Raw genomic sequence first — 26266 nt, forward strand, 5'->3', positions numbered from 1 at the left:
GTGGGGAGTGGCTATCTTTCAAAATGTTTTCAATGGAAACCACATGATGTGTCATTTCCCTTGGCAGTTAGGAAAATGTCAAGAATAAAGGGGGAAAGAAAGAGCAGATGTGAGTAGATGAGTTAGCTCACTACAGTCTTTGCCTCTGCCCCCACGTCACGGTAATTTGTGTGTGAAGTCTAGCGTTGTACACACTGGTAGGAATTCCATATTTAGTTCACTTGGAAAAAAAACCCCCACAAAACCTACATTGTCAGTTTACCACTGGAAATAATGCAAACTGTTGGGTGTAAGAACATAAGAAATGGGCGCAGGAATAGGCGATTTTGTCCTTCGAGCCTGCTCCGCCATTCAATAAGACCATGGTTGGTCTGATCTTGGCCTCAATTGCACTTCCCTGCCCGCTCCCCATAATCCTGGACTCCCTTATCGTTCAAAAATCTGTCTCCACCTTAAATACATTCAATGACCCAGCCTCTACAGCTCTCTGGGGTAGAGAATTTCACCGATTCAAGACCCTCTCAGAGAAGAAATTCCTCCTCATCTCAGTTTTAAATGGGCGACCCCTTATTCGGAAACTATGCCCCCTAGTTCTAGATTCCCCCATAAGGGGAAACATCCTCTCTGCATCTACCCGGGCAAGCCCCCTCATAACCTTATATGTTTCAATAAGATCACCTCTCATTCTTCTAAACTCCAATAAGTATACGCCCAACCTTTCTTCATAAGACAACCCCTTCATCTCAGGAATCAACCTAGTGAACCTTCTCTGAACTGCCTCCAATGTAAGTATATCCCTCCTTAAATAAGGAGACCAAAACTGTAGGCAGTACTCCAAGTGTAGTCTCACCAGCGCCCTGTACAGTTGTAGCAAGACTTACCTACTTTTATACTCTAACCCCCTTGCAATAAAGGCCAACATTCCATTTGTCTTCCTAATTACTTGCTGTACCTAGATGCTAACTTTGTATTTCATGTACAAGGACCCCCAGATCCCTCTGTACCTCAGCATTTTGTAATCTCTCGCCATTTAAATAATAATTTGCTTTTTTATTTTTCCTGTCAAAGTGGATAACCTCACATTTTCCTACATTATACTCCATCTGCCTAATTTTTGACCACTTACTTAGCCTATTTATATCCCACTGCAGATTCTCTGTGTCCTCTTCACAACTTGCTTTACATCCTATCTTTATATCAGCAGCAAATTTGGCTAATTTACACTCTGTCTCTTCATCCAAGTCATTAATATCGATTGTAAATAGTTGAGGCCCCAGCACTGATCCCTGTGGCACCCCACTAGTTACAGTTTGCCAACCTGAAAATGGCCCATTTAGAGTTAACATGGGTATGCTCCTAGAACAGCATAGAAACATAGACATAGACATAGAAAATAGGTGCAGGAGTAGGCCATTCGGCTCTTCTAGCCTGCACCACCATTCAATATGATCACGGCAGATCATTTTTGCAACTTTAGTACTCCATTCCTGCTTTCTCTTCATACCCCTTGATCCCTTTAGCCACAAGGGCCATATCTAACTCCCTTTTGAATATATCCAACGAACTGGCCTCAACTTTCTGTGGCAGAGAATTCCACAGGTTCACAATTCTGAGTGAAGAAGTTTCTCCTCATCTCGGTCCTAAATGGCTTACCCCTTATCCTTAGACTGTGATCCCTGGTTCTGGACTTTCCCAACATCGGGAGCATTCTTCCTGCATCTAACCTGTACAATCCTGTCAGAATTTTATATGTTTCTATGAGATCCCCTCTCATCTTCTAAATTCCGGTGAATATAAGCCATGTCTAGTCGATCCAGTCTTTCTTCATATGTCAGTCCTGCCATCCTGGGAATCAGTCTGGTGAACCTTCGCTGCACTCCCTCAATAGCAAGAATGTCCTTCCTCAGATTAGGAAACCAAAACTGTATGCAATTTTTATTTAAATGAAAAGGGGGGAAAAATTAAGACTTGTGACAGGAAATTCTCCTCACAAAAGAGAGTGATCAATATATGGAGTGGACCTCCCATCATTTTTATAAAGCAGTACCTGGGGAGATTCGGAGCAAGACCCAGTGAAGATGAGGATGTCAGGGCTGTAGTTGTCGCTGTCGTTGGTGTTGATGTCTCCTGTGTCCTCGGAACCCTTCCCATTCTGTACCAGATTCCCATATTGTTCAATTCCCTGAGAATTACACAAAAACAAGTTACAATTTTTTAGACAAAAGCAAAATACTGCAGATGCTGGAAATCTGAAATAAAAACAGAAAATGCTGGAAATACTCAGCAGGTCAGGTAGCATCTGTGGAGAGAGAAACAGAGTTAACATTTCACGTCGATGATTTTTTAGAAATACATTTATTTGCTAAAAATATTTAGTATCACTATCTTTGCTGCAGCCAAGGATATTTCACAGCCCAGAGAATGCAAGATCCAAGACCCATAATGGGCCAAAGCGCAAAACTCACACTCAAGTTGGATAGAATTTTTATATTCTCAACCAAGCTTCTCAGTGGAGTATTTGTAAAGGGTCACGCCTGAAACATCAACGTTCTCTTTTGTGACTGGAAGGCTGTTTTCCAGTGGGGTTCCGCAGGGCTTAGCACTAGGTCCCTTGCTTTTTGTGGTATACATCAATGATTGAGACTTGAATGTAGGGAGTATGGTAAAGAAGTTTGCAGATGATACAAAAATTGGCTGTATGGTTGACAATGAAAAAGAACGCTGTAGATTGCAGGAAAATAGCAATGAACTGGTCAGGTGGGCAGAACAGTGGCAAATGGAATTCAATCTTGAGAAGTGCGAGGTAATGTATTTGGGGAAGACTTACAAGGAAAGGTAATACACAATAAATGGTAGGACACTGAAGTGTAGAGGAACAAAGGGACCTTGGAGTGCATGTCCACAGATCCCGGAAGGTAACATGCCAGGTAGATAATGTGGTTATGAAAGCATACGGAATACTTGCCTTTATTAGCCAAGGCATAAAAGACAAGAACAGGGAGGTTATGCTTGAAATATATAAAACACTAGTTAGGCCACAGCTAAAGTATTTTGTGCAGTTCTGGTCACCACATTACAGGAAAGATGTGATTGCACTAGTGGATGTACAGAGGAGATTTACAAGGATGTTGCCTGGACTGGATAATTTTAGCTATGAGGAAAGATTGGATAGGCTGGGTTTGTTTTCTTTGGAACAGAGGAGGCTGAGGGAAGACCTTATTGAGGTGTATAAAATGAGGGGCCTTGATGGAGTGGATAGGAAGGACCTATTTCCCTTAGTAGAGGGGTCAACAACCAGGGGGTATAGATTTAAAGTAATTGGTAGGAGATTTAGAGGGGATTTGAGGGGATTCTTTTTCACCCAGAGGGTAGTGTGGGTTTGGAACTCACTGCCTGAAAGGGTGGTAGAGGCAAAAACCTTCCTAGCATTTAACAAGTACTTGGATGTGCAAGGCTACGGACCAAGAGCTGGAAAATGGGATTAGGCTGGAAAGCTCTTTGTTGGCCGGCGCAGACACGATGGCCCAAAATGGCCTGCTTCCGTGCTGTAAAAAAAATAATTTTGAGAAGCCAATGTACTTGCTGTGCACTTCCAGCATTTTCTGCTTTCATGCCAAGTTCAGTAAAAAAGACTTGCATTTATAAAACTTTTCATGTCCCGAGGACATCCCAAAGTGCTTTACAGCCAATGAAGTACTTTTGACGTGTAGTCACTGTTGTAATGTAGGAAACATGGCAGCCAATTTGCACACAGTAAGCTCCCACAAACAGCAATGTGATAATGACCAGATTGTCTGTTTTAGTGATGTTAATTGAGGGATAATTGTTGGCCAGGACACGGGATAACTCCCCTGCTCCTCCTCAAAATAGTGCCACGAAATTTTTTACTTCTCATCAAAAAGGCGGCATCTCCAAAAGTGCAGCACTCCCTCGGTACTGCACTGGAGCATCAGTGTAGATTTGTGTGTTCGTCTCTGGAGTGGGACTTGCCTCTGTCAGAAGGTTGAAAGTTCAAGAGGCAAGTGATCCACAGGTGACACAGTACCTTGTGATATCACAGTACAGAAAAACCCAATGTTGACCCATGTGTAAGTCCACTTAACACACAAAGCAGATTTGTCGACTATCCCACCCCATTAGCTCAAGAAACTAGAATTAGCATTTTCCCACAGCACTGATGCTGAAATTGGAGAAATATAAAAATACAACATATCCATTTGTAGTCAATATACAAATTTATGTTCAAAATGTGCCTTAAGATTCAATTATCAGTTTGCACTAACTACTTATTATTAATGACCAATAACCTCCAGAAGGCTTCTAATGATTGAAGATTTTAATGGCCATTTGGAATAAAGAAAACAAAGATTATTTTGTTTCATCTCCCTGTTCAGCAATAATTTTACTAAATATAGTCTAAAGAAAAACACTTAGAACTAAGTCTTCGTTTCAATTTCACAAGTACCATAAGCTAGCTCATTCAGTGTCAATGCGCACTCCTCAATAAATACAAAAAAAAATGGTGAATGTTTATAATCTTACAAAAATCATAATTACTGTCTTTCACAATATTCCTCAGAAATCCTCTTTGTCCTTCATATCCCAATTTCCTATCACTAAAGAAACATTCTTGCACCTTGGATTACACTGGTATTTAAATTTTTATTATCTTGCACTACTCCTGAATTTTCTTTTGCTGTTCTCACATGCGACTTCCCCAACACCTCTTCCCCTTTGTTCAAAGTGTGCCTTAAGATTTAATTATCAGTTGGCATTAACTACTCTCTTCAACTAGTTGTGGCCAACTAATTAATAAAATGGAACCTTTACCAAAATAAAGTGGGCATAGGGAAAGCTTGCAGTAGTGAGCCAAAGTGTGACCAATTTAATTTGTGTTAACAGTATTATTGGAGAAAGGATTACAAAACAAGAGAAAAATGAATGGCAATAATAATTTGTCAGAATCTATTTGTATATTCATCAGCAAAAATAACCCTTGGGTCCTTTTTTCTACAACCAACTGTCTCCTTAAACTCCTCTCCCCTGCCCACTCCACCTCCTCAAACAAGTGCAAGGAAGTTATTGATTTCTTGGTTACCGAAGGAGACCATCTGTCCAGCTGCCTCTATCCTTTCCTCACTTTCCCCTTGCCCACGAAGCAAAAGCTCCTTCCCGCCCTCTCCTGCCCATGCCCCGAATCCCAGTCTCTCTCTCTCGTTTCTCCCCTTATGCCTTCACCAAACATATCTTGTCCATGAAAATCACTTCCTACTCAACTGACCCCTCTTTCACTCCACTCCTTGCCATCCAATTTCCCCTCCTGGCCCCCATGGTAGCTGACTGTATAAATGGTTCCCGCTCCACAGGCACAGTCTCCCCTTCCTTTCAAAACCACCACCCTCCTCCTAAAAAGTCCCACTATCCTTGCCAATGTCCCTTGCCTCTCCAAGGTCCTTGAACATGTGGTCACCTCCCAGATCTGTGCCCAGCTCTCCCACAAACCCCTGCTGGAATCACCCCCCACCCCACCCCATCAAAATTGCACAGTTCCTACAGCACTCAAATGGCCCTGGCCAAAGTCATGAACAAACATGTGTGTGATTGAAACCATGTTGCATTTCCTCAATCTGTCTGCAGCTTTTGACAATGTTAACCAGACCGTCCACCTCCAGCAACTCTCTTCCATTGTCCAGCTCACATCTCTTCCATTATGCAGTTCAGCAGGTCTGCCTCACTTGGCTCCACTATTACCTATCCGATTACAGGTGAAGAATCTCTAGCAACGGTTCCTCTTCTCATCCGCGCACCATCACTTCGGGAGTTCCCCAAGGAGCCATCCTTCGTCCCTTCCTCTTCCTCATCTATATCTTGCCAGTTGGCATCATCTGCGACATGAAAGTCAGCTTCCATATTACACCGATGATCACAGCTCTCTTTCTTGACCCCTCCACAGTTGCTGTGCCATCAATCAGCTTATCTGACATCCAATCTGGTGCAATTCTGTAATTTCCTCGAGATAACCATTTCGACCGAAGCCACTGCCTTCAGCCCCAGTCAAACTCCATTCCCCTCCCTGATCATGGTCTTGGGCTGAACCAGATTGCTCACAACCTAGCATCCTACTCAAGTCAATTGAGTTTCTGATCCCATATCATATCAATCACAGAGCCTAATTCCACCTCCGCATCGCCTACCTCTGGCCCTACCACAGCTAATCTGCCAGAGAAACCCTCATTCATGCCCATCACCTCCAGAGTTCATTACTGCTAGGCTTCTGACTGGCTTCCCATCCTCCAAGCTCTATCGATTTTAGCTCATTCAGAATTCTGCTACTTGTATCCTAGCCCACGTCAAGTCTGGCTCCACCATCCCAGTCTTTACTTCACCAACATTGGTTCCCGGTCCACCGCTGCTTGAAATTAACAATTCTTGTGTTTCAATCTCTCCACAGCCCTGTTTGTTTCTATCTCTGAACTTCCACCAACCCAAAACCCTCCGAGCCAAATTGCTCTGGCTCATCTCGTGTATTCGCCCCCTCGCTTCACCCCACCCTTGATGACAGTCATCATCATCATCATAGGCAGTCCCTCGGAATCGAGGAAGACTTGCTTCCACTCTTAGTAGGAGTTCTTAGGTGGCTGTACAGTCCAATACGAGAACTACAGTTTCTGTCGCAGGTGGGAAAGACAGTGGTTGAAGGAACGGGTGGGTGGGGAGTCTGGTTTGCCGCACGCTCCTTCTGCTGCCTGCGCTTGATTTCTGCATGTTCTCGGCAACGAGGTTCGAGGTGCTCAGCGCCCTCCCGGATGCACTTCCTCCAATTAGGGCGGTCATTGATGACAGTGCCTTCAGTCACACAAGCCCCATGCACTGGAATTCCCTTTCTAAAATCTTGCACCTTTCCACCTTTAGGACCTTCATTAAAACCCACCTTATATTTTCTCCTTTGGGTCAGCATCCATTTTACCTCATGTCTCTGCGCCTTGGGAAATGTTCGACATTAAAAGGCACTATATAATTGTAAGTTGTTGATATCTTACAGAAGTAGTACAAGCAACCGAGAAGGCTACTCACAGTTGAAAGTTTATACCCTTGTTCTATCTATTGTGTGTATATTTTTGTCTGATGGTGTGCCACTTATCAAAAATATTGTTAAAACATCTTGTTACCTGTGTGAAAACAGGCCAAATACACAGGCTAAGTAAGCTGCAGATGTGATCTGAGGAGATGCAAGTTGGCTCAAGTCAGTGGAAGCAATCCACTTGGCAAAAGGATTATCTTAATTGATCTTTCTTGTGATGCACTAAGCTTTCAAAGGGGTGGTAGGAGAAAACAGAAGAAACACTGCTGAACGTCAACAGTATTTACATTCGGACTGGTTTCCTAGTCGGCATAATTTTTTTTAAAAAAGGCAGAAGCCCAGTAAAAGACACTTTCCACTGCAGGATTACTGGATTTCATGTAATGCTGGAGGTCATGTCATGCATTACTGTGACTTGCTAATACAGGTACCAAGGCTTACATTCATCACCAAGTTGCATTGCACAGCTCTGCAGGTTGAAGAACTAACTGCTACACTGCTTATTCAGAGCTACTCCAATAGTAACAAGGATGGATATTTAACTGTTGGCACCTGTGTGGTTGTATTCAGTCAAGCCCCATGAAGAATGAATTTATCGAAGCACAGACATATAAAACTGAACATATTGCTAAATGTTTCTAACTACTGAAGCCCTCTTTTTCACCCGACTTCCATTTAACAGGAAAGCAGGAGAATTAGTTTCTGTGTAAGCAGAAAATGTAGGAGCACAGCCATTCTGGTATAGAATATAGTCTGTGTGGTCATTTTTTTCCCCCATTATCTCTTCCCTAATCCCCATAAAACTACAATGTGATAAACAGGACCTTTCACACACACACCTTCACATTCGTCAGGTTCTTACGACTGCAATTTAAAACTACCTCTTGCCATAATACAACAATGAATGAATGGACAAATAAAACAAAGCATTGAAGGTTTTAGAAATCAATTTACATAAAATGATGCATACAAATTGAATCTAAAAAAAAAGTTAATTTGCAGAGTAAACAAAGCAATGAACGGAGCTGAAAATGAACAGCTATCATGCATCCACACATAGTCCAATCTTCACAAGTACATCCTGCCACGTTACAGCACTGAAATGCACAAATTAAATTTACAATAAAATAGCACAATGATTTTTAAGAAGATCACGCTTACACATTTTTCCCAGTATGATTATCAAATTAAGATCACTTACCCGATGAAGGTATACTGAGGGGGAGCTTGTCTAGATTTGCCAAGGATTTTTACATCACAAATGGCAGCTTCAGTTGAGTCACGAGGAATGAATTTGATGCACAACCTTCTCTTCCTGAAAGCTGGCTCTTCTATTTAAAATATAATAATTTTAATGGTACAAATAGGTGCCTATTGTCTAAATTGCTTCATGATTCATTCAATGGCTATTGAAAATAGAAAAGCAGTTGCTTCACACTTGCCCGGATATATTTATTTGTTCACAGGATGCGGACGTTGCTGGCAAGGCCGGCATTTTTTGCCCATACCGAATTACCCTGGAGGAGGTGGTGGTGAGCCACCTTCTTCAACCGCTACAGTCCTTGTCATGTAGGTACTCCCACAGTGCTGACTTTGTTGTTGCAGTTTGGTACAACCAAGTGGCTTGTTCGGCCATTTCAGAGGGCAGTTAAGAGTCAACCATATATGTACACAATTGGACGCTTTTATAATAAATAATGCATGCTAATGGTTAATTTGTTATGTGATAAGGTTATGAAATCAGGCAACCTACGGCATCAATTGAAAAAAAACTATCCCTCGTCTCCCCCCAAAGGTGTTTAGGCTTCTGGTATTCTTATCTAAGTTACCCCGACTATATAGCAGACAGGTCTGACTTTTTTTTAAAAAACAAGCCGTTTCTTTCAAATATTGTACAATTTTGTGAAGAACTTAATTTGCACCTTAACCTGCTCTGAGCAAGACATAGTACCAAAAGAGTCAGAGGGGACTGGTTTAATTCCGGCAGTGAAAGCCCATAATTTACAACTACTGTTGTGCTTTAACAACCGTGAAATAAGAGATAAACTTTTCTTAATTCAAAACTTTAAAGCTACATGCCTTTATCTCTTAAAATCCAATACTACTTAACCATGTCTGCAGCATGCAAAGCCCATAACTTACGTGTGTCCACTGTTTCCTGAATAGGAATAAAGCCCACCGGTAAAGTATCCTTTAAATCGATCAGCTTCATATCCACTAGCACATTCCCTAAATGGCTCTTTAAAAGCCACAAGTGAGAGAAAAAAATAAGGTGTCACATTTGCTACAATGTTCTGGATAGCCTGCGTCATAACATTCCATTATTTCTCTGTCACAGAAACAAATAAACCTCCATCTACCAAACAAACACGAGAAATCAATTGGACATTCCATAAAAGTTTGCCAAACAAAACCAATGAGAAACGAGTGTGTGGTTTCCGTCTAGTAATAAGCCTGTCACCTGGGTTAGCAGCAATTCATGCTGCCTGCAACCAGGAAAGAACATGAAAATTTACATAAACACAGTGTCAGCTGTGGCTCACCCACTCACCTCGGCATCAGAAGTTTGTGGGTTCAAGTCCCACGGGAGGGGAGAATGGGGGAAAAGAGAGGAGAGGAGAGGATAGGAGAGGAGACACACACACACATCGGGGTAAATTGGAGGGGAGAGGGGGAACTCAGGGAAGGCGGATCATGTTCTTCCAATCCCCTACAGGGGACATTGCTAGAGTGGATGAAATCCAGAAGTCACGACACTGTCACTATTCATTTCATATCCAATAAACCTGTTAACAATCTCTACACAATGCCTGCCCCATCTATGGTGGGGGGTGGGGGGAAAGAGATGTACTTGGACTGGGGTAAGGCACTTTGGCTGGGGGAGGCATGTACTTGGACTGGGATAAGGCACTTTGGCTGGCCCTTGCTGTCTTCTGGGGAGCTCTGTCCTCCGTCACTTCAGGAAGTCAAAGTGGATCGAGTTACAATTTGCAAAGTCAGTGAGACTTTGGGATGGGCGGTTCCAGTTATACATTCCTGTGAAAGTTCAGGGTGTGGCTTATCCTCCAAGGGGACCAATCATAGATAAAGGGTGGAGCATGGTAACCATTTTGGCAGTACAAATAAGCGCATCCTAAACCGAGGCCCCGTCTGCTCTCTCAGGTGGATGTAAAAGATCCCAAGGCACTATTTCGAAGAGCAGGGGCATTATCCCCGGTGTCCTGGCCAATATTTATCCCTCAATCAACATAAAACAGATGATCTGGTCATTATCACATTGCTGTTTGTGGGAGCTTGCGGTGTGCAAATTGGCTGCTGCAGTTCCTACATTACAACAGTGACTACACTCCAAATGTACTTCATTGGTTGTGAACCACTTGGCGACGTCCGGTGGTTGTGAAAGGCGCTATAGAAATGCAAGTCTTTCTTTCAATTAAAAAGTCCTTCCACATCTTCTATAACTTTCCTTCTTAAGATTCACACTACCATTTCTTCAACATTTTCTCTTTTATTCTTATATACCATCAACATCCACCGAGCATCCAACAGCAGAAATATTGCTGCAGGTGCAACAAATCTTGGGGCGGAAAACCTGGCTGAAGAGATGGGTTTGAGAAGATTTTTTTTAATGGAAGGAGCTGGAGAGGTCACGGGAGAGTTCTGGAAAGCAAGACTGATGCCACGGATGTCTCTACCACTAATGGTGGAGCAAAAAGAGGGAAGGAATAATGGAAGGTCAGAATCAGCTGGAGGAGCCTACACAGGGAGATGGCTAATGAGGATTTATTTACCAGCACCCTGGCAGCACAGAGGTGATCGAGGGACGTGGTGCAGAGGCAGAGTTGGACGTCACCAGTATACATGTGGAAGCTAATCTTATACCAGTGGGTCACCAAAAGCTTGGTCACAAAGAGGTGGATTTTAATTGAGGGGGGGGGGGGGAAGAGGGGGGCAGGAGGAATGTACAGTGGGAGGAGGTTACATAGAATCATAGAAGTTTACAGCACGGAAGGAGGCCATTTTGGCTCATCGTGTGCATGCCAGCCAACAAGAGGCTATCCAGCCTCATCCCACTTTCCAGCTCTAGGTCCGTAACCCTGCAGGTTACGGCACTTCAGGTGCACATCCAGGTACTTTTTAAATGTGGTGAGGGTTTCTGCCTCTACCACCCTTTCAGGCAGTGAGTTCCAGACCCCCACAACCCTCCGCGTGAAGAAATTTCCCCTCAAATCCCCTTTAAACCTTCTACCAATTACTTGAAATTATGCCCCCTGGTTGTTGACCCCTCTTGCTAATGGAAATAGCCCTCTCCATCCACTATATCTAGGCCCCTCATAATTTTATACACCTCAATGAGGTCTCCCCTCGGCCTCCTCTGTTCCAATGTAAACAAATCCAGCCTATCTAATGTGTCCTCATAGCTTAGATTCTCCACTCCCACCAACATCCTCGTAAATCTGCTCTGTACTCTCTCCAGTGCAATCACGTCTTTCCTGTAATGCGGTGACCAGAACTACATGCAATACTCCAGCTGTGGCCTAGCCAGTATTTTATACAGTTCAAGCATAAACCCCTGCTCTTGTACTCTGCGCCTTGGCTAATAAAGGCAAGCATTCCGTATGCCTTCTTAACCACCTTATCTCCTCATCTACCTGGCCTGCTACTTTCAGGGATCTGTGGACATGCACTCCAAGGTCCCTTTGTCCCTCTACACTTCTCAGTATCCTACCATTTAATGTGCATTCCCTTTCCTTGTTAGCCCTCTCCAAATTAATTACCTCACACTTCTCTGGATTAAATTCGATTTGCCACTGTTCTGCCCAGTTGATTGATATCTTCCTGCAGTCTGCAGCTTCTTCATTATCAACCACACAGCCGATTTTAGTATCATCTGCAAACTTCTTAATCGTACCCCCTATATTCAAGTCTAGATCATAGCTAGGAAGGGGCGAGATAATGAAGGGACAGAATGAATCCTAGAATTGATAGATTTGTACACGAAAATGAAAAGGTTAAGTTGTAGACGTTGGGGGACTCAAGAGCCAATGCAGGGACAAAGTTGATGGGTGAGCAAAACTTGGTTACAGGCAGCAGAATTTGGGATGAGCTGCAGGAAGGTCAGTCGGTGAGCACTGGAATAGTCGATTGAGGTGAGAAAGGCACCGATGAAAGTTTCACCAGAAAATGGGCTGAGATGAAGAAGGAAGAGAAGCATAAACCACGTAACGATACAATAATGTGTGTAAATTCATGGGGTTGGGGGGTGAACAAAAAGAGTGAATTTTAATCCCACCTCCCCAATGGAAACCGGGCGCATAGGCAGTTAAAATGTCCCAGGTTACTTACCCGCCATTTCAGACTTTAACAGATGCTTCAAGACAGGCAGCTAGGGATCCGCTCAAAGCATATGCTAAATGGGGTCGATGACATCATCTGGCCCAAACAGCGACTTTAATTTTCAGCCTAGGCAGGGAACCGCGAAGCGGATCAGGTGGTGCTCTGGCAAATCCCACAGGAGAGGTTCGGCCTTCCCTGCCTTGCACTTCCACACACCACCAGCACCTCTTTCCCCCACCCCAGCGACCCTCCGGAACCCCCTTCCCCACACTTACGCGAGTGCCGTCAGACGGCCAAGGGCCACCCAGTTTTCGGCAGGCCAGCGTCTGGTTTTCCAGGGAATGGCAGCATGTTAATAAGGCCCTGCGGTTAAAATCAGCGTAGCCTTACGCTGCCGTGGGCGATTTGGAAATGAATTGAAACTGCCGACAATCTACCGACAATTAAAATTGTCCCCTTGGAATCCATAATTTGAGATTAATTTAGTGAGCATTTGGAAACGTATAGGTTAAATGAAGGACAGCTCCAACCTGGCTGCCAAAATGTTAATCCACATCTTTATCAGTTTTTCCATCCTCCAGTGCTTTCCATCCTCCGTACATAACTCATTCAGAAGACTGTGGCCCACGTCATCAGCCTCATCACTCTCAGCCCCCGCCAAGCTCCACCAGCTTTATGTGCTTTAGCGCACTGTCCTTGCTGTCAAAAACCCTCCAAGGCCGTGTGTGACGGGACCTCAGCTAACTCTTGAAGCTGCACCCCCCCCGCCGACACTGATTTATTTCTAGTTCCCCGCTCCAACATTGAAAAAAAGACTTGGATTAAAATAGCGCCTTTCACGACCACTGGTCATCTCAAAGTGCTTTACAGCCAATGAAGTACTTCTTGAAGTGTAGTCACTGTTGGAATGTGGGAAACATTGATGGTTGTTCTTGCGGTCAGAAACCTTCCGAAATCCCTCCACACCTTGCCACCTCCTTGCCTGCTTTTAAAAGCCACGTTAGAATCATTTTCTTCAATCATGCTTTTGCCCCTGCAAATTTGTTTTTCCTTTCCCACTTGGCCAAGGTCTAACTTTTTTCTTCCATCTTTGTGACCAAGGAGAGCTTCAGAAATGCAACCTACTGCTATAACGTAAACGATAAAGAATGATTTGGTTTTGTGCTATTCTTCGATGATATTGCAGGCTTTGCATTGTGGCATATCCGAACATTTGGATATTTGCTTATCTCACCTGAACAGAGCATTAAGCACACATCTATTATAAAACCAGCAAAACAAAGCATTTGTGTACTTCTGACTAAAATAAATAACTTGTCAATAATATTGCAAGCCAACATAACTGCACAAAGACTACTTTTAAGTGGTGTCAGAATGGTTTGTGGTTGAAGAGGACTGGCTGATGTTAAGAGACACTTGAATGATCATAAATGGCTACCAGTAAGATGCACTCAAGTCTATTTCTGGGAAAAGGCCCAAGCTATCAAAAGGTTAAATAAAGGTCATGCCACTAACAACTATTAAGATGTAAATGTATCCATTCAGGCGCCCAGTCTCAAATTCTTGCTGTTCATCCAGTTTGTTCAAGGTGTCATTTAAACAGATTTGTGGCCTCATTATACCTTTAGGGAAAATGAGCTAAAAACTCATTGAATCGAAAAAAATATCTCGCACAAGAAAAGTATGCTGGTGACTATTGTAGGCATGGTACCCTAAATTAGATAAAGGTGCGCTCATATTTTAGCCTTCAAACACTTATTCATAATATACGTTTATGATGAGATATTATCTGGTTGGGCAGTTCAAAAGCAGTTAGCAAAAAAACACAGCTGACTGAATGGATAGAATGAACCTGAAAGGGAGTTCCTTCATCAACATTTTGCATTTATATAGTACCTTTAAACACAAGTCCCAAGCCACTACACAGAGGCAGAGAGATTAGTGGGAGTGACCAAAATATTGGGACAAAGTGGGTTTTAAAGAAAGAGGCAGAGGGTGTTTAGGGAATTTGAGCGCATGGGACTGAAGGATTGCACAAGAGGCCAAAGTAACGGATAATTTTGGGGCCGGGCGGGGTGATGGGAGGCTTGCATGGCTGGAGGAGGGGGCTTATATGGCTGGAAGAGGCTAGAGAGCAGAGATAGGTACATCAATAATAGATTTAAACAGAGGAGGAGAATATTAAATGGGGAGGGTTTGGGAGAACCATGAGCCATCGTGGGTCAGCAAACAGGGGTGATGGCTGAGCGGGACTTGCTGAGGCACAGGATATGCGAAGCAGTGTGTTCAATGAGCTGGGGCTTACGGAGGATGGAGAATGAGGGGTCAACCAAGAGAACACTGGAATAGTTAAGTCTGAAGATGACTGGAAGAGGGTTAATAAGACCATAAGAAATAGGAGGAGTAAGCCATTTGGCTCCTCGAGCCTGCTCCGCCATTCAATGAGATCACGGCTGATTTTCTATCTCAACTCCACTTGCCTGCACTATCCCCATATTCTTTGGTTCCAGCAGCAGATGGGCCGAGGCAGACAATGTTAGAGAAGTGGAAGTAGACAGTGTTTGCGTTGGAGAGGCTACGGGGTGGGAAACTCAGCTTGGGATCGAATGGACTGCCAAGGCTCCAAGCACCCATGTCTTCAGTCACTTTCATGTAAAACGTTAACAGACAATGAATGATACTGAGCATACAACAGATGGAAATTTGGAAGAACTTCATTCTCTAAATGCAAATAAATGCAGAATTTGCAAGTGAATGCCTCACAATACATTTAAAATATTCAAAACTTGATTTAAAGTTTTTTTGAAATACAAAAGAAAAAGTAATTATTCTTCAGTACAACACAGTGAGACAGGTGGAAGGGATTACTGGCGAGGACCAATACACTGCACAGCACATTTTTCACGCGAACTTTGTGAAAAAAGTTAGTTCTCCAACTTTTCCATGATGTGCATACTCAGGAAGCACCAATAAAAACTAATGATAATGACTCCTTCAAATGAATGGGGAATGTTCCATATGGGATTTCTTTTGCAGTTGTCGCTTATCGGGCAAGAACTTGTTTTTTCTCACCCATGCCCTTCTCAGAAGTTAAAAAGAAAAAAGTGCAGAAAACAATGGACGTACTTGTACATAGATGAAAGGGCATGTTTTGACATTCACTCCAGCTTTACTAGCTTTTAACTCTGCACACAGAATCGGGTTATTGTACTGTAAATGGTTTCAAATTAAGCCAGTCATTAGGGCAACAAAGTTCAACAACTCTAACAGGCCTTGCCTCTAGGTAGTACAATGCAGGCTCACTCCCATATTTCTCCATGCTGCAAGATTCCAATCTTAGCCATGACGAGGGATGCACTAAGCAGGGGCCAGGCACTTCCCCACAGAATAAGAGGAACAATATAAAGAAAAGGGGGAAAAAAAAAATCAGAGGGCCAGTCAATAGCATATTTCTATGGAGAATCAGTAGCAAAGGCCTGTCAGCAAACTCATTGTCCAGCCTTTCAGATGAGGTGGTGTATGGTTCAGGGAGAGGAAGCCATCCTACTTAGATTTACTACTTTCTATATACTTTTGTTAACGTTGTATTGTAGATGTGTTCAATGGAGCTTTACTACCCTCTCTATTTTTTAAGAACTCATTTTCTCCCCTTCAAGCACTGCCCAACAAAGGGGGCAAAGGTGACTGTTTTTAGACGTCCACCTATGTTGCCTGGTTATCTGGTACTGGGTGGGTGCACCAAAGACATTCAAAGAATCCTCAGATCTTCTGCTATTTTGTAGGTAAAGCACTTCCTCTGCAATACAGGAAAGGTTGGAAATATGGTGCAGAAAAACACACGGGCAAATCTGCACCCACCCACTCCATGACACAGATACCATGAAACTTTACTCTGTTTTGATGCAAATACAGTGATGTTATGGCAGAATTTCTGTACCAAACCAAAACACGAAGGCTGTCACTCTTCATTTCAACATACTACTGATTATATTTTAAAAATTCTACAGCACAATTTTATCTACTAAAATTTGAAGCTATGCCAACAAAATGTACACAGACTACAACATGAAAAGCAAATTCAGTTTAACAGCGTTTTCACATTTTGACCCTCATTCTAATAAATTGGATTTAACAAAATATTACAGGGAACTCTACCATCTTATTGAAACCACCACATTTGCAGTAAGTGCTCCGAAATTGGTTACTGAAATAAGAACATAAGAAATAGGAACAGAAGGCCATACGGTCTCTCGAGCCTGCTCCGCCATTCAATAAGATCATGGCTGATCTGATCATGGACTCAGCTCCACTTCCCCACCCGCTCCCCATAACCCCTTATCCCCTTTATCGTTTAAGAAACTGTCTATTTCTGTCTTAAATGTATTCAATGTCCCAGCTTCCACACCTCTCTGAGGCAGCGAATTCCACAGATTTACAACCCTGAGAAGAAATTGCTCCTCATCTCTGTTTTAAATGGGCGGCCCCTTATTCTAAGATCATGCCCTCTAGTTCTAGTCTCCCCCATCAGTGGAAACATCCTCTCTGCATCCAACTTGTCAAGCCCCTTCATAATCTTATACATTTGGATAAGATCACCTCTCATTCTTCTGAATTCCAATAAGTAGAGGCCCAACCTACTCAACCTTTCCTCATAAGTCAACCACCCTCATCCCCAGAATCAACCTAGTGAACCTTCTCTGAACTGCCTCCAAAGCAAGTATATCCTTTCGTAAATATGGAAACCAAAACTGCACTCAGTATTCCAGGTGTGGCCTCACCAATACCTTATATAGCTGAAACAAGACTTCCCTGTTTTTATACTCCATCCCCTTTGCAATAAAGGCCAAGATACCATTGGCCTTCCTGATCACTTGCTGTACCTGCATACTATCCTTTTGTGTTTCATGCACAAGTACTCCCAGGTCCCGCTGTACTGCGAGACTTAGGAAGTTATTATTTAAATGGAGAAAGATTGCACTTTGATTTTTTTCTGCCAAAGTGCATGACCTCACACTTTCCAACATTATACTCCATCTGCCAAATTTTTGCCCACTCACTTAGCCCGTCTGTCCTTTTGCAGATTTTTTGCTTTCTCCTCACATATTGCTTTTCCTCCCATCATTGTATCATCAGCAAACTTGGCTACGTTACACTCAGTCCCTTCTTCCAGTCGTTAATATAGATTGTAAATAGTTGGGGTCCCAGTACTGATCCCTGCGGCACCCCATTAGTTACTGGTTGCCAACCAGAGAATGAACCATTTATCCTGACTCTCTGTTCTCGGTTTGTTAGCCAATCCTCTATCCATGCTAATATATTACCCCCAACCCCATGTACATAATACATTTATACAGGCTTCCATTTTCAATAACCCAAACTGATTACTATAAAAACACAAGCACGAGGTCACTGATTTGAACTTACATTCTCCTTAGAAAATGATCTCGTAAAACAGAGATATCTAGTGACCTTGGATTTAAATATGCCGTCCTTCCAGAGGTCAGCATCCAAGCCATCTGCCGTTTGCGAAATCTGTGAAAACAAGACAGCATGTGCAAATGTGAGGTGGAAAAAAGCTAATTCATGTACAGTGAGTTTTGCTACTTTTCCTAATTAACACCGACTACCATCACAGCATCTCATTAGATCATTCCACCAGGTACTGTAGAAAAATATTTACAAAAATGCTTCTAAAAATACAGTCTCCAAGGATACAACTGATTAAAGATACATTTGCAAATGATTTTGATAAGGAATCCGCAAGTTTTAAAACGTGTGTAAGCAGGATGGATGGTGTTAGCAATTGGGAAAGGGGGGGGGGGGGGGGGGAAATCATTATCATACACTTAAAATTCAAGCCATGTCAGTGAATGCTGATATTGTCTTATGTTGACAACTTATGAAACAATGCAACAGAAAATAATGAGATGTGCTAAAAATGGTTTCGCCTCTGACTATTGTTAGTCGCCAGTCTCCAAAGCATAGTTTACACAATTGACAGTGCTAGTTTCAATTTACACTTATCAGACTGTTCATTGAAATGGAGCAGCTGTAAAACGGGAACAAATCTGAATTTACAGTTATAGCATAATTAACACTGCTAAAATGAAGATGTATCATGCATTCTCTAGATTCTAAAAAAATGTGCTTCATTCGGTTTAAGACCAAGAGCTAGTTAATAGTCATTAGTTAATATACACGGCAGAATTATTTGTACTTATCTATATAATTAAAATTAATGGCGCACTATGCAGCTCAGCTGTCCAACAAACTGGTTTCAGGTATTCTCCTTCAACTATCTCGACTACAGGTTCACAGCACTGATAGTAACTGTCAAACATCACAATAAGTGGAGTTTTGACGTTTGCAATACGAACAGGTAAAAAAGTATTCCTCAACATAGTGATTCTGTCACACAGACAGTGGAGAGCGATTTATTATCTAGTAGAAAAGCATTTTAAACTGTGGAGTGGTACTCAAACACTCACTTTCACACATCTTCTACCAGCTGAGTCTGCTGGTACCTACAGCATGAGCTCTCCTGACATCTAACTGGCCTTTTCCACAAATCAGCCAATGCACATTATTTTAGGGTGAAACTATCAAAGCAACAGTTTGACAATCACGCTAATGAAATTCACTAACTGTTGCACAGTGACATGAAGCAAGCGTGAATACACAATGCAAACCCAACGTTGAAACCAGGTCACTGATATCATTTTCATGGCTGACATACAAAATTGCAGCAATGGCAGTTTTCAAGTGTTATCTGGAATACTGCACTGCTCATTATTTTTTCATTTTGGTTTACCTTTGTTATGATCCTTAAAGGGACAACATGTATTGATTTGCAATAGCATTGCAAATGCTGCAATTCTGCCATTAAAAGTCTTTTTTTTTTTAAATGTCAAACATCATTATTTAAGGAAAACATGACACTTTAATGTTGGGTAATATTTCTAATCACTTGAATAGTTCCATTTCTATCACCACCAATGACAGACCCGGAACTACCATTATTTCATTTGAGTGTTATGTAGCTTAAAATGTTTCCCTACCTAGCACAAGATTAGAAGAACAAAATCTATACAAGTTCCTTGTCTTCACAGCCAAGTGAGCAGTCAAGGGCAGATAATACAAAGTCAATTTTGTACTAAAAAGAATATCCAATAATTTGAAAAGCACAACACAAGTAAATGCAGCAAAATGGGAATTAAAAAAAACTGAATTCAGGTATATTGAATGAAATGACAGAGTAGACTAGTACAATCTTTTAGCAAAACACACCTAGCATTATGCTTTTTTCGAATTCCAGTAGCAAAAGAAAACCTTAATAGTTCACATGCCAATCCAAGGCAATGAGACGGAGCAATCACATCTGACCATTCTCCCAAGGACAAAGCTGTATAAAACTTTGGGGGAGAAAAGCAGGCTGCTCCAGCTTTGTGGGACTGCTCACACCTTGCACCATTCCACATTTCTGATTACAGTCAGCGCATCTCCAGCAATCGCTTTTCTTCCCACCCCCAAATCACCATCGCTGGAGCCCCCAAGGATTCATCTGTGCTTCCTTTCCCACTTCCTCATCTACACACAGCCCTCTGTGAAATCAACCCCAATGCACAGGGTCAGCTGCCACTTGTATGCCAATGACGCCAAGGTGCACCGTTCCACCACCTCCTCTTCTTCTTACCTTGTAACTCATTGTGCCGTCAGACTGGTTGCTTGTCATCCAGTTTCGGTGAGTCTCAACTTTCACGAACCCAACAAAAATCGGGAAGACCAAAGCCATCACCTAGAGGGCCCACCACAAATTCTGTTCCCTGGTCACGGATTTCGTCCTCCGCCCCAGCCGCTGTCTCTGCCTCAACAGCGCTCACAATCTTAATGTCCTGCTAAACTGAGAGTTTAGTTTTACACTCCACATCTTGAGCACAAAAACTGCTCATTTCCATCTCTGCAGCACTGCTGGCCTCCAGCACCGCCTCCTTTCCATCAATGCTGAAACAGTCATTCATGCCTTTGCCAACTCCAGACTTGATTACTCCCCTCGTTTAAAAGCCTCTCCCAAAACCCATTTCTTTGAACAAGTCTTCAGTAATCCCTCCTAATTTCTGCCTTCCTCAGTCAATCTTTACAAATGTTTTTCTTATGCTCATCTATGAAGTGCCTTGGGATATTCATTGCATTAAACGGTGCTGTATGTTATTGTTGTTCAACATACAAATGAACATTCCACACGGTTGGTTTGTTTCCAGTATGAAAGCAGAAATTTCTAATTCTGGATTTGGTGTGCAGAGTACAGCCAGCACTGGAAGAGTCAAGCAGTTTGAGCATACTGTTTTGACACAATAACAGATCATTGATTAACCTTAATACAGAGCTTTTGCTACAGGGAGAGACGGTTTTTTCCACTGGTACAAATTTTTCACTGGAGCACAACTATATTATCAGAAAATATAATATGTATATAAACTATGTCCTGCTTCCTTAAAGCCAGACTCTCAGGTGTAATTGTAGAAATCATCTCGAACTGAATATAGTTTGAGTGATAACCATATCGTCATCTGATTTGAAAAGCTACTGATGAAGGACATCTCATCGTGGAACAGTTAGCATTATTTGTAAGTGTAAAAACATGTGGAAAGGTCTTCAAAGTAGGGTTGGAGGGTTAGAATTATTTTAGACAACAGATTGATGCTGCAGTGATTGGATTGCAGGTTTATTTTCTAAATTGATGGGCAAAATAGCCACCATCCTCTGTACCGGTATTGTTGTCTTTACAGTGCCAGAACCACACTTGAGGTGACAGCAATGGCATTTCTTTCAACACATTAAGAGAGAGGATTGTTGCAAATTTTGTCAATATTTGCATGGACTCAGGAACCTAAACATTTGCAATAGCTCTACAGCTCACTTACAAAGTCGTAGCATCTGCCTACAAATGTAATACTTCTTCATCACTAAGAGGATTTGCTTAAAGCAGTTGCCACTGAAGAAAGACAGAGGCAGCTTACATGACACAATTGGTAATATTAAAGTGCTTTCTAAGCTTGTAGTAATCCCCTTCATAGCCATTCATCTGAAATAAAATGAGATCTATACAAACAGAGCACATAACAGAAAACAGCATAATACCAAGTTTAGTCCAACCACGAGGAAGATGTTGTTAACTCAATCATAAGTTTGGACTTTGCTTGTGAATGATCGGAGAACTCCATCTTCCAGTGCTTTTCTTTTATGCACTTCAAAAAATGATCCCGAAAAATAAAAACTGAATCTCTGGCAAATTCTTGAAGCTTGTTTATATTTAGTTTAAATTAGAATACAAGACACTGATCACAAATACCAGAGCAACCAAAACAAAATCCACTTGGAACACTAAATATTCCAGACAACAGTGAGCCTAAACCTGGAATTCAAACTCTCTCTCTTAGGCAGTTCCTCGGAGTCGAGGATGACTTGCTTCCACACTCATGCAAGTTCTCAAGTGACTGATGAGCCCAATGTGGTACCTACAGTCTCTGTCACAGGTGGGCAGACGGTGGTTGAAGGGACGGGTGGTTGGGGTGTCTGGGTTGCCGTGCGCTCTTTCCGCTTGCTCCCGGCGAAGGTGTTCGGTGCCTTCCACTTTGGGCAGTCTTGGGCCAGGGATTCCCAGGTGCTGGTGGGGATGTTGCACTTTTTCAAGGAGGCTTTGAGGGTGTCCTTGAAGCGTTTCCTGTGTCCACCTGGGGCTCGCTTGCCATGTTGAACTCCGAGCAGAGCGCTTGTTTTGGGAATCTCATGTCAGGCATGCGGACGATGTGGCCCATCGAACGGAGCTGACCGAGCGTGGTTAATGCTTCGATGCTGGGGATGTTGGCCTGAGCGAGAACACTGATGTTGGTGCGTCTATCCTGCCAATGGATTTGCAGGATCTTGGAGACAGTGTTGGCGGTACTTCTCCAGTATTTTGAAGTGCCTGCTGTACATAGCCCATGATCTTCACCACAGAATCCAAACTGACTTGTTGCTAACTCACTAAGCGCACTTTGAAATCTCATGCAACTAGAAAAATAACTGCTGGTTATTCATCGAATCATTCGGCCCATTGTGCCTCTGCCAGCTCTTTGAATTACCCCTATTCCCTGCTCTTTCCCCACAGCCCAGAAGACTTTTCCTTTTCAAGTATTTATCCAATTCCCTTTTGAAAGTTACTATTGAATCTGCTTCCACCACCCTTTCAGGCAGTGCATTCCAGATCATAACAACTCGCTGCGTGCATTTTCTTCCTCATGTCGCCTCTGGTTCTTTTGTCAATTACTTTAAATCTGTGTCCTCTGGTTACTGACCCATCTGCCACTGGAAACACTTTCTCTTTATTTACTCTATCAAAACCCTTCATGATTTTGAACACCTCTAGCAAATCTCCCCTTTACCTTCTCTGCTCGAAGTAGAACAACCCCAGTTTCTCTAGCCTCTCCACATAACTTCATCCCTGGCACCATTCTAGTAAATCTCCTCTGCACCCTGACATTCTTCCCAAAGTGTGATGCCTAGAATTGGCCACAACACCCCAGCTGGGTTTAGCAGAACTTCCTTGCTTTTGTATTCTATGCCGGTATTTGTAAAACCAAGGATCCCGTTTTCCTTTTCAACAGCTTTCTCAAATAATCCTGTCACCTTCAAAGACTTGTGTATGTACACCAGGTCTCTCTGTTTCGCACCCCCTTTAAAATTGTACTATTTATTTTATGTTGCCTTTCACCTTTCCTATCAAAATGAATCACTTCGCACTTGTCTGCGTTAAATTTCATCTGCCATGTGTCTGCCCATTTCACCAGTCTATTTCCCCCTGAAGTCTGTTACTATCCTCCTCACTGTTTACTACATTTCTGAGTTTCTGGTCATCTACAAACTTTAATTTATGCCTTGTATACCAAGTCGAGGTCATTTAATATATCAAAAAGAGCAGTGGTTCCAACACCGACTCCTGGGAAACACCACGGCACGCTTCCCTCCATTCTGCAAAACAACTGTTCACCATGACACTCAGTTTTCTGTCCCACTGCAATTTTGTATCCACCCAGCCACTGACCATTTGCTCCCATGGCTTCAATTTTGCTAACAAATCTACTATGTGGTACTTTATCAAATGCCTTTTGAAAGTCCATATAGACAACATCAACCACACTACTCTCATCCACCCGCTCCATTACTTCAAAGAACTCAAATCAAGCTAGTCAAACACGATTTGTTTTCAACATTTATTAAGCCATATTTTTTCAAGTACCAATTAATTTTGTCATAGATTAATGTCTCTAAAAGTTCCCCCACGATTATATTGGCTAACTGGCCTGTAATTGCCAGGTTTATCCCAACGCCTCTTTTTTTGGGAACCGTGGTTTTATTCCAACCACTCCTGCAATCCTATAGCCACCACCCCATCAATAATTTTCCCATTATTTACTATATTCATCATCGACAACTTGTATATACACATGGGTCGGATCTGCGAGAAGATGGCGACCGGGTTTTCACTGCGATTTGACCCCCCCGCGGCGAAAATCCAGTCGCAAAGCTCGGGCGGGATCCTCAGGTACCTGCTTGCGCGGCGCTTCCAAGTACCGTCGGGGAGAGGTGCCCCGACGTGCAATGACTTGGATTGCGTTTGCTTCCGAGTTCCGGCACTCTCCCGACCCATACGCTGCGCCCAGAATAGTGACAGGTCAAATCTGTCGGTGCAGCCCTGCCAGCAGCATTAAGTATGAAAACCTGCAAAAAAGGCAAGTTAAAGATTTTTTTGCAGCGATTACATAGTTAAGGATCTTGCAAATGTTTTTGGAATGTATTTTTTCTTTTTTCACTCCTCTCAAGGCTTTTCTCGCAGCGCCCCCGGCCCTGGACTATAGTTGCTGAAACTCGCGGTTTGCGCCGCAAATGCGCAGCGAAAATGACAAGTTTCATGTATCACTACTGTTTTCGCCGAAAAGCCCAAAAGCCAAAAATCTGGTCCATTGTGCCTTAAACATAGAAAAATGTCTCACGACACTTCATAAAGTGCAGTCAGACAAAAATGGTCGCTGAGCCAAAGGAAAAGATATTATGAGGCATGACCAAAAGCTCGGTCAAAGAGGTCAGCTTCAAAGGAGAGTCTTAAAAGGAGGTGAGGTTGAGGAAGGATATTTCCCCGAACACAGGCTCAAGGAGGACAAAGTGGGGTGAGAGGGACGGCCACTATTGGAGGAGCACAGAGTTCTGGTGGGGAGTTTGTGGAGCTGGAGATGATGAGAGATATGGAAAGGGGCGAGGCCTAAAACAGAGTTAAACATGAGCATAAGAATTTTAACTTGGAGTCATTGTGCAACTGGAGCCAATGTCTGTCAGCAAAGACAGAGTGAGTGGGGGCTTGGTGCAGGATAGGATACAGGAAGCAGAATTTTGGATGAGCTCACGTTTACAGAGGGTGGAGGTTAGGAAGAGAACGAAGAGTCCATTGGAATAGTTGCATCTGGGCATTAATGAGGGATTCAGCAGCAAATGGACAGAGGTAGGGGCAGAGGCACACGTTATTACGGAGGAGGAATTCGGCAACCGTTGTGATGGAGAGAATATGGGGTTTGAAGCTCAAGTCAGGAATGCAATATCAAGGTTACAAACAACCTGATTCAACCGGAGACAGTGGCTGGGGAGCGTATGGAGTTCGTTGCGGGGCTGACGACAATGGCATCAGTCTACCCATTGATAAACTGGAGGAAATTGCAGCTCATTCAAGACTGGATATCGGACAAACACTCTAGCAACACAGAGTGGAGGGGTATTGATAACTGGCGGGGAGGTAGAGCTTGGTGCAACCTGACACCATGTCTTCAAAATTGTGTCGCCAAGGAGCAGCATATAGATGATGAAGAGGAGGCCAAAAACAAATCCATGGGGGCCTGCAGAAACAGAATGCAGGGGCAGGAGTCAAAGCCATTGCTGGAATGCTCTGGTTACAATTAAGAGTAGAACCAAGCTAGGGCAGCTCCACTGAACTGCTCAATAGAAAAAAGGCACTAGAAGAGGATGGTATGGTTGGCAGTGTCAAAGGCTGCAGAGGGGTTGATAAGGATGAGGATAGATAATGCACCCTGGTTACAGTCACAGAGGATATAATTTACGACTTTGACGAGGGCACTTTCAGTGCTGTAGTCGAGATAGAAACCGGATTCGAGATTCAAACGTGGAGTGGCAGGAAAGATGGGTACACATTTTAGAGGCAACATGTTCAAGGACTTGAGAGGAAAGAGAGGTTAGAGATGGGGTGTCAGTTTACAAGGAAGGGGTGAGCGACTGAAAGGGAAATACCCGAGGAGAGGGAGCCACTTACAATATCAATTTGCAAGGGACAAGATGGGAAGTTGGGTAGTCAGCAGTTTAGTGGAAATAGGCTCATGGGAGCAAACCTGTTTCTCAGGGACAATATGTGTGCGGAGAGGACATGAGGGGAGATAGGAGATAAACTAGACATAGACAAGTTCAGGGCTAGGGTAGGAGGATGCTTTGGGAGGAGGATTGGCATGGTGGGCAGGAAGGAGAGAGGAAACAGAGGCAGCTGAACAACTGGTTTCAATTTTAGTGACCAAGAAGTCACTGAGCTCCTTGCACGGTGTTGGAGGGGAGGGAGGAGGGGGCAAGGAACAGGGGTTTAAGATGATGATTGGTAATGGAGAAAAGAAGCCAAGGGTTTTCTTTGCTCACCAGGAGGATCCTGGAGTTGTGACAGTTTTGGCAGAGGAGAGCAAGGCCTGATGGCATTTGATGGATAGTTAAACTACTTGTGTGCCAGATACACTTAAGTCTACACCCCTCAAACTTGAGGGAGTA

At 43.0% G+C, this 26266-nt stretch overlaps 1 protein-coding gene across 3 annotated transcripts in view; it reads right to left on the minus strand.

The window, feature by feature from the left end:
- Nucleotides 1–26266, minus strand: part of mvb12ba (multivesicular body subunit 12Ba) — a 184016-nt gene that overhangs the window by 129202 nt on the left and 28548 nt on the right. For all 3 annotated transcript variants that reach the window (XM_070862634.1, XM_070862633.1, XM_070862635.1), the window contains exons 3-6: nt 17843–17950; nt 9224–9320; nt 8283–8412; nt 2048–2182 (exon numbers count right to left, since the gene is read on the minus strand). In XM_070862634.1, coding sequence (XP_070718735.1) covers nt 2048–2182; nt 8283–8412; nt 9224–9320; nt 17843–17950 — 470 coding nt within the window. The remainder of the gene's footprint in view (nt 1–2047; nt 2183–8282; nt 8413–9223; nt 9321–17842; nt 17951–26266) is intronic.

Source organism: Pristiophorus japonicus, chromosome 20 (assembly GCF_044704955.1).
Source record: "Pristiophorus japonicus isolate sPriJap1 chromosome 20, sPriJap1.hap1, whole genome shotgun sequence".
In the NCBI taxonomy this organism is placed as follows: Eukaryota; Metazoa; Chordata; class Chondrichthyes; family Pristiophoridae; genus Pristiophorus; species Pristiophorus japonicus.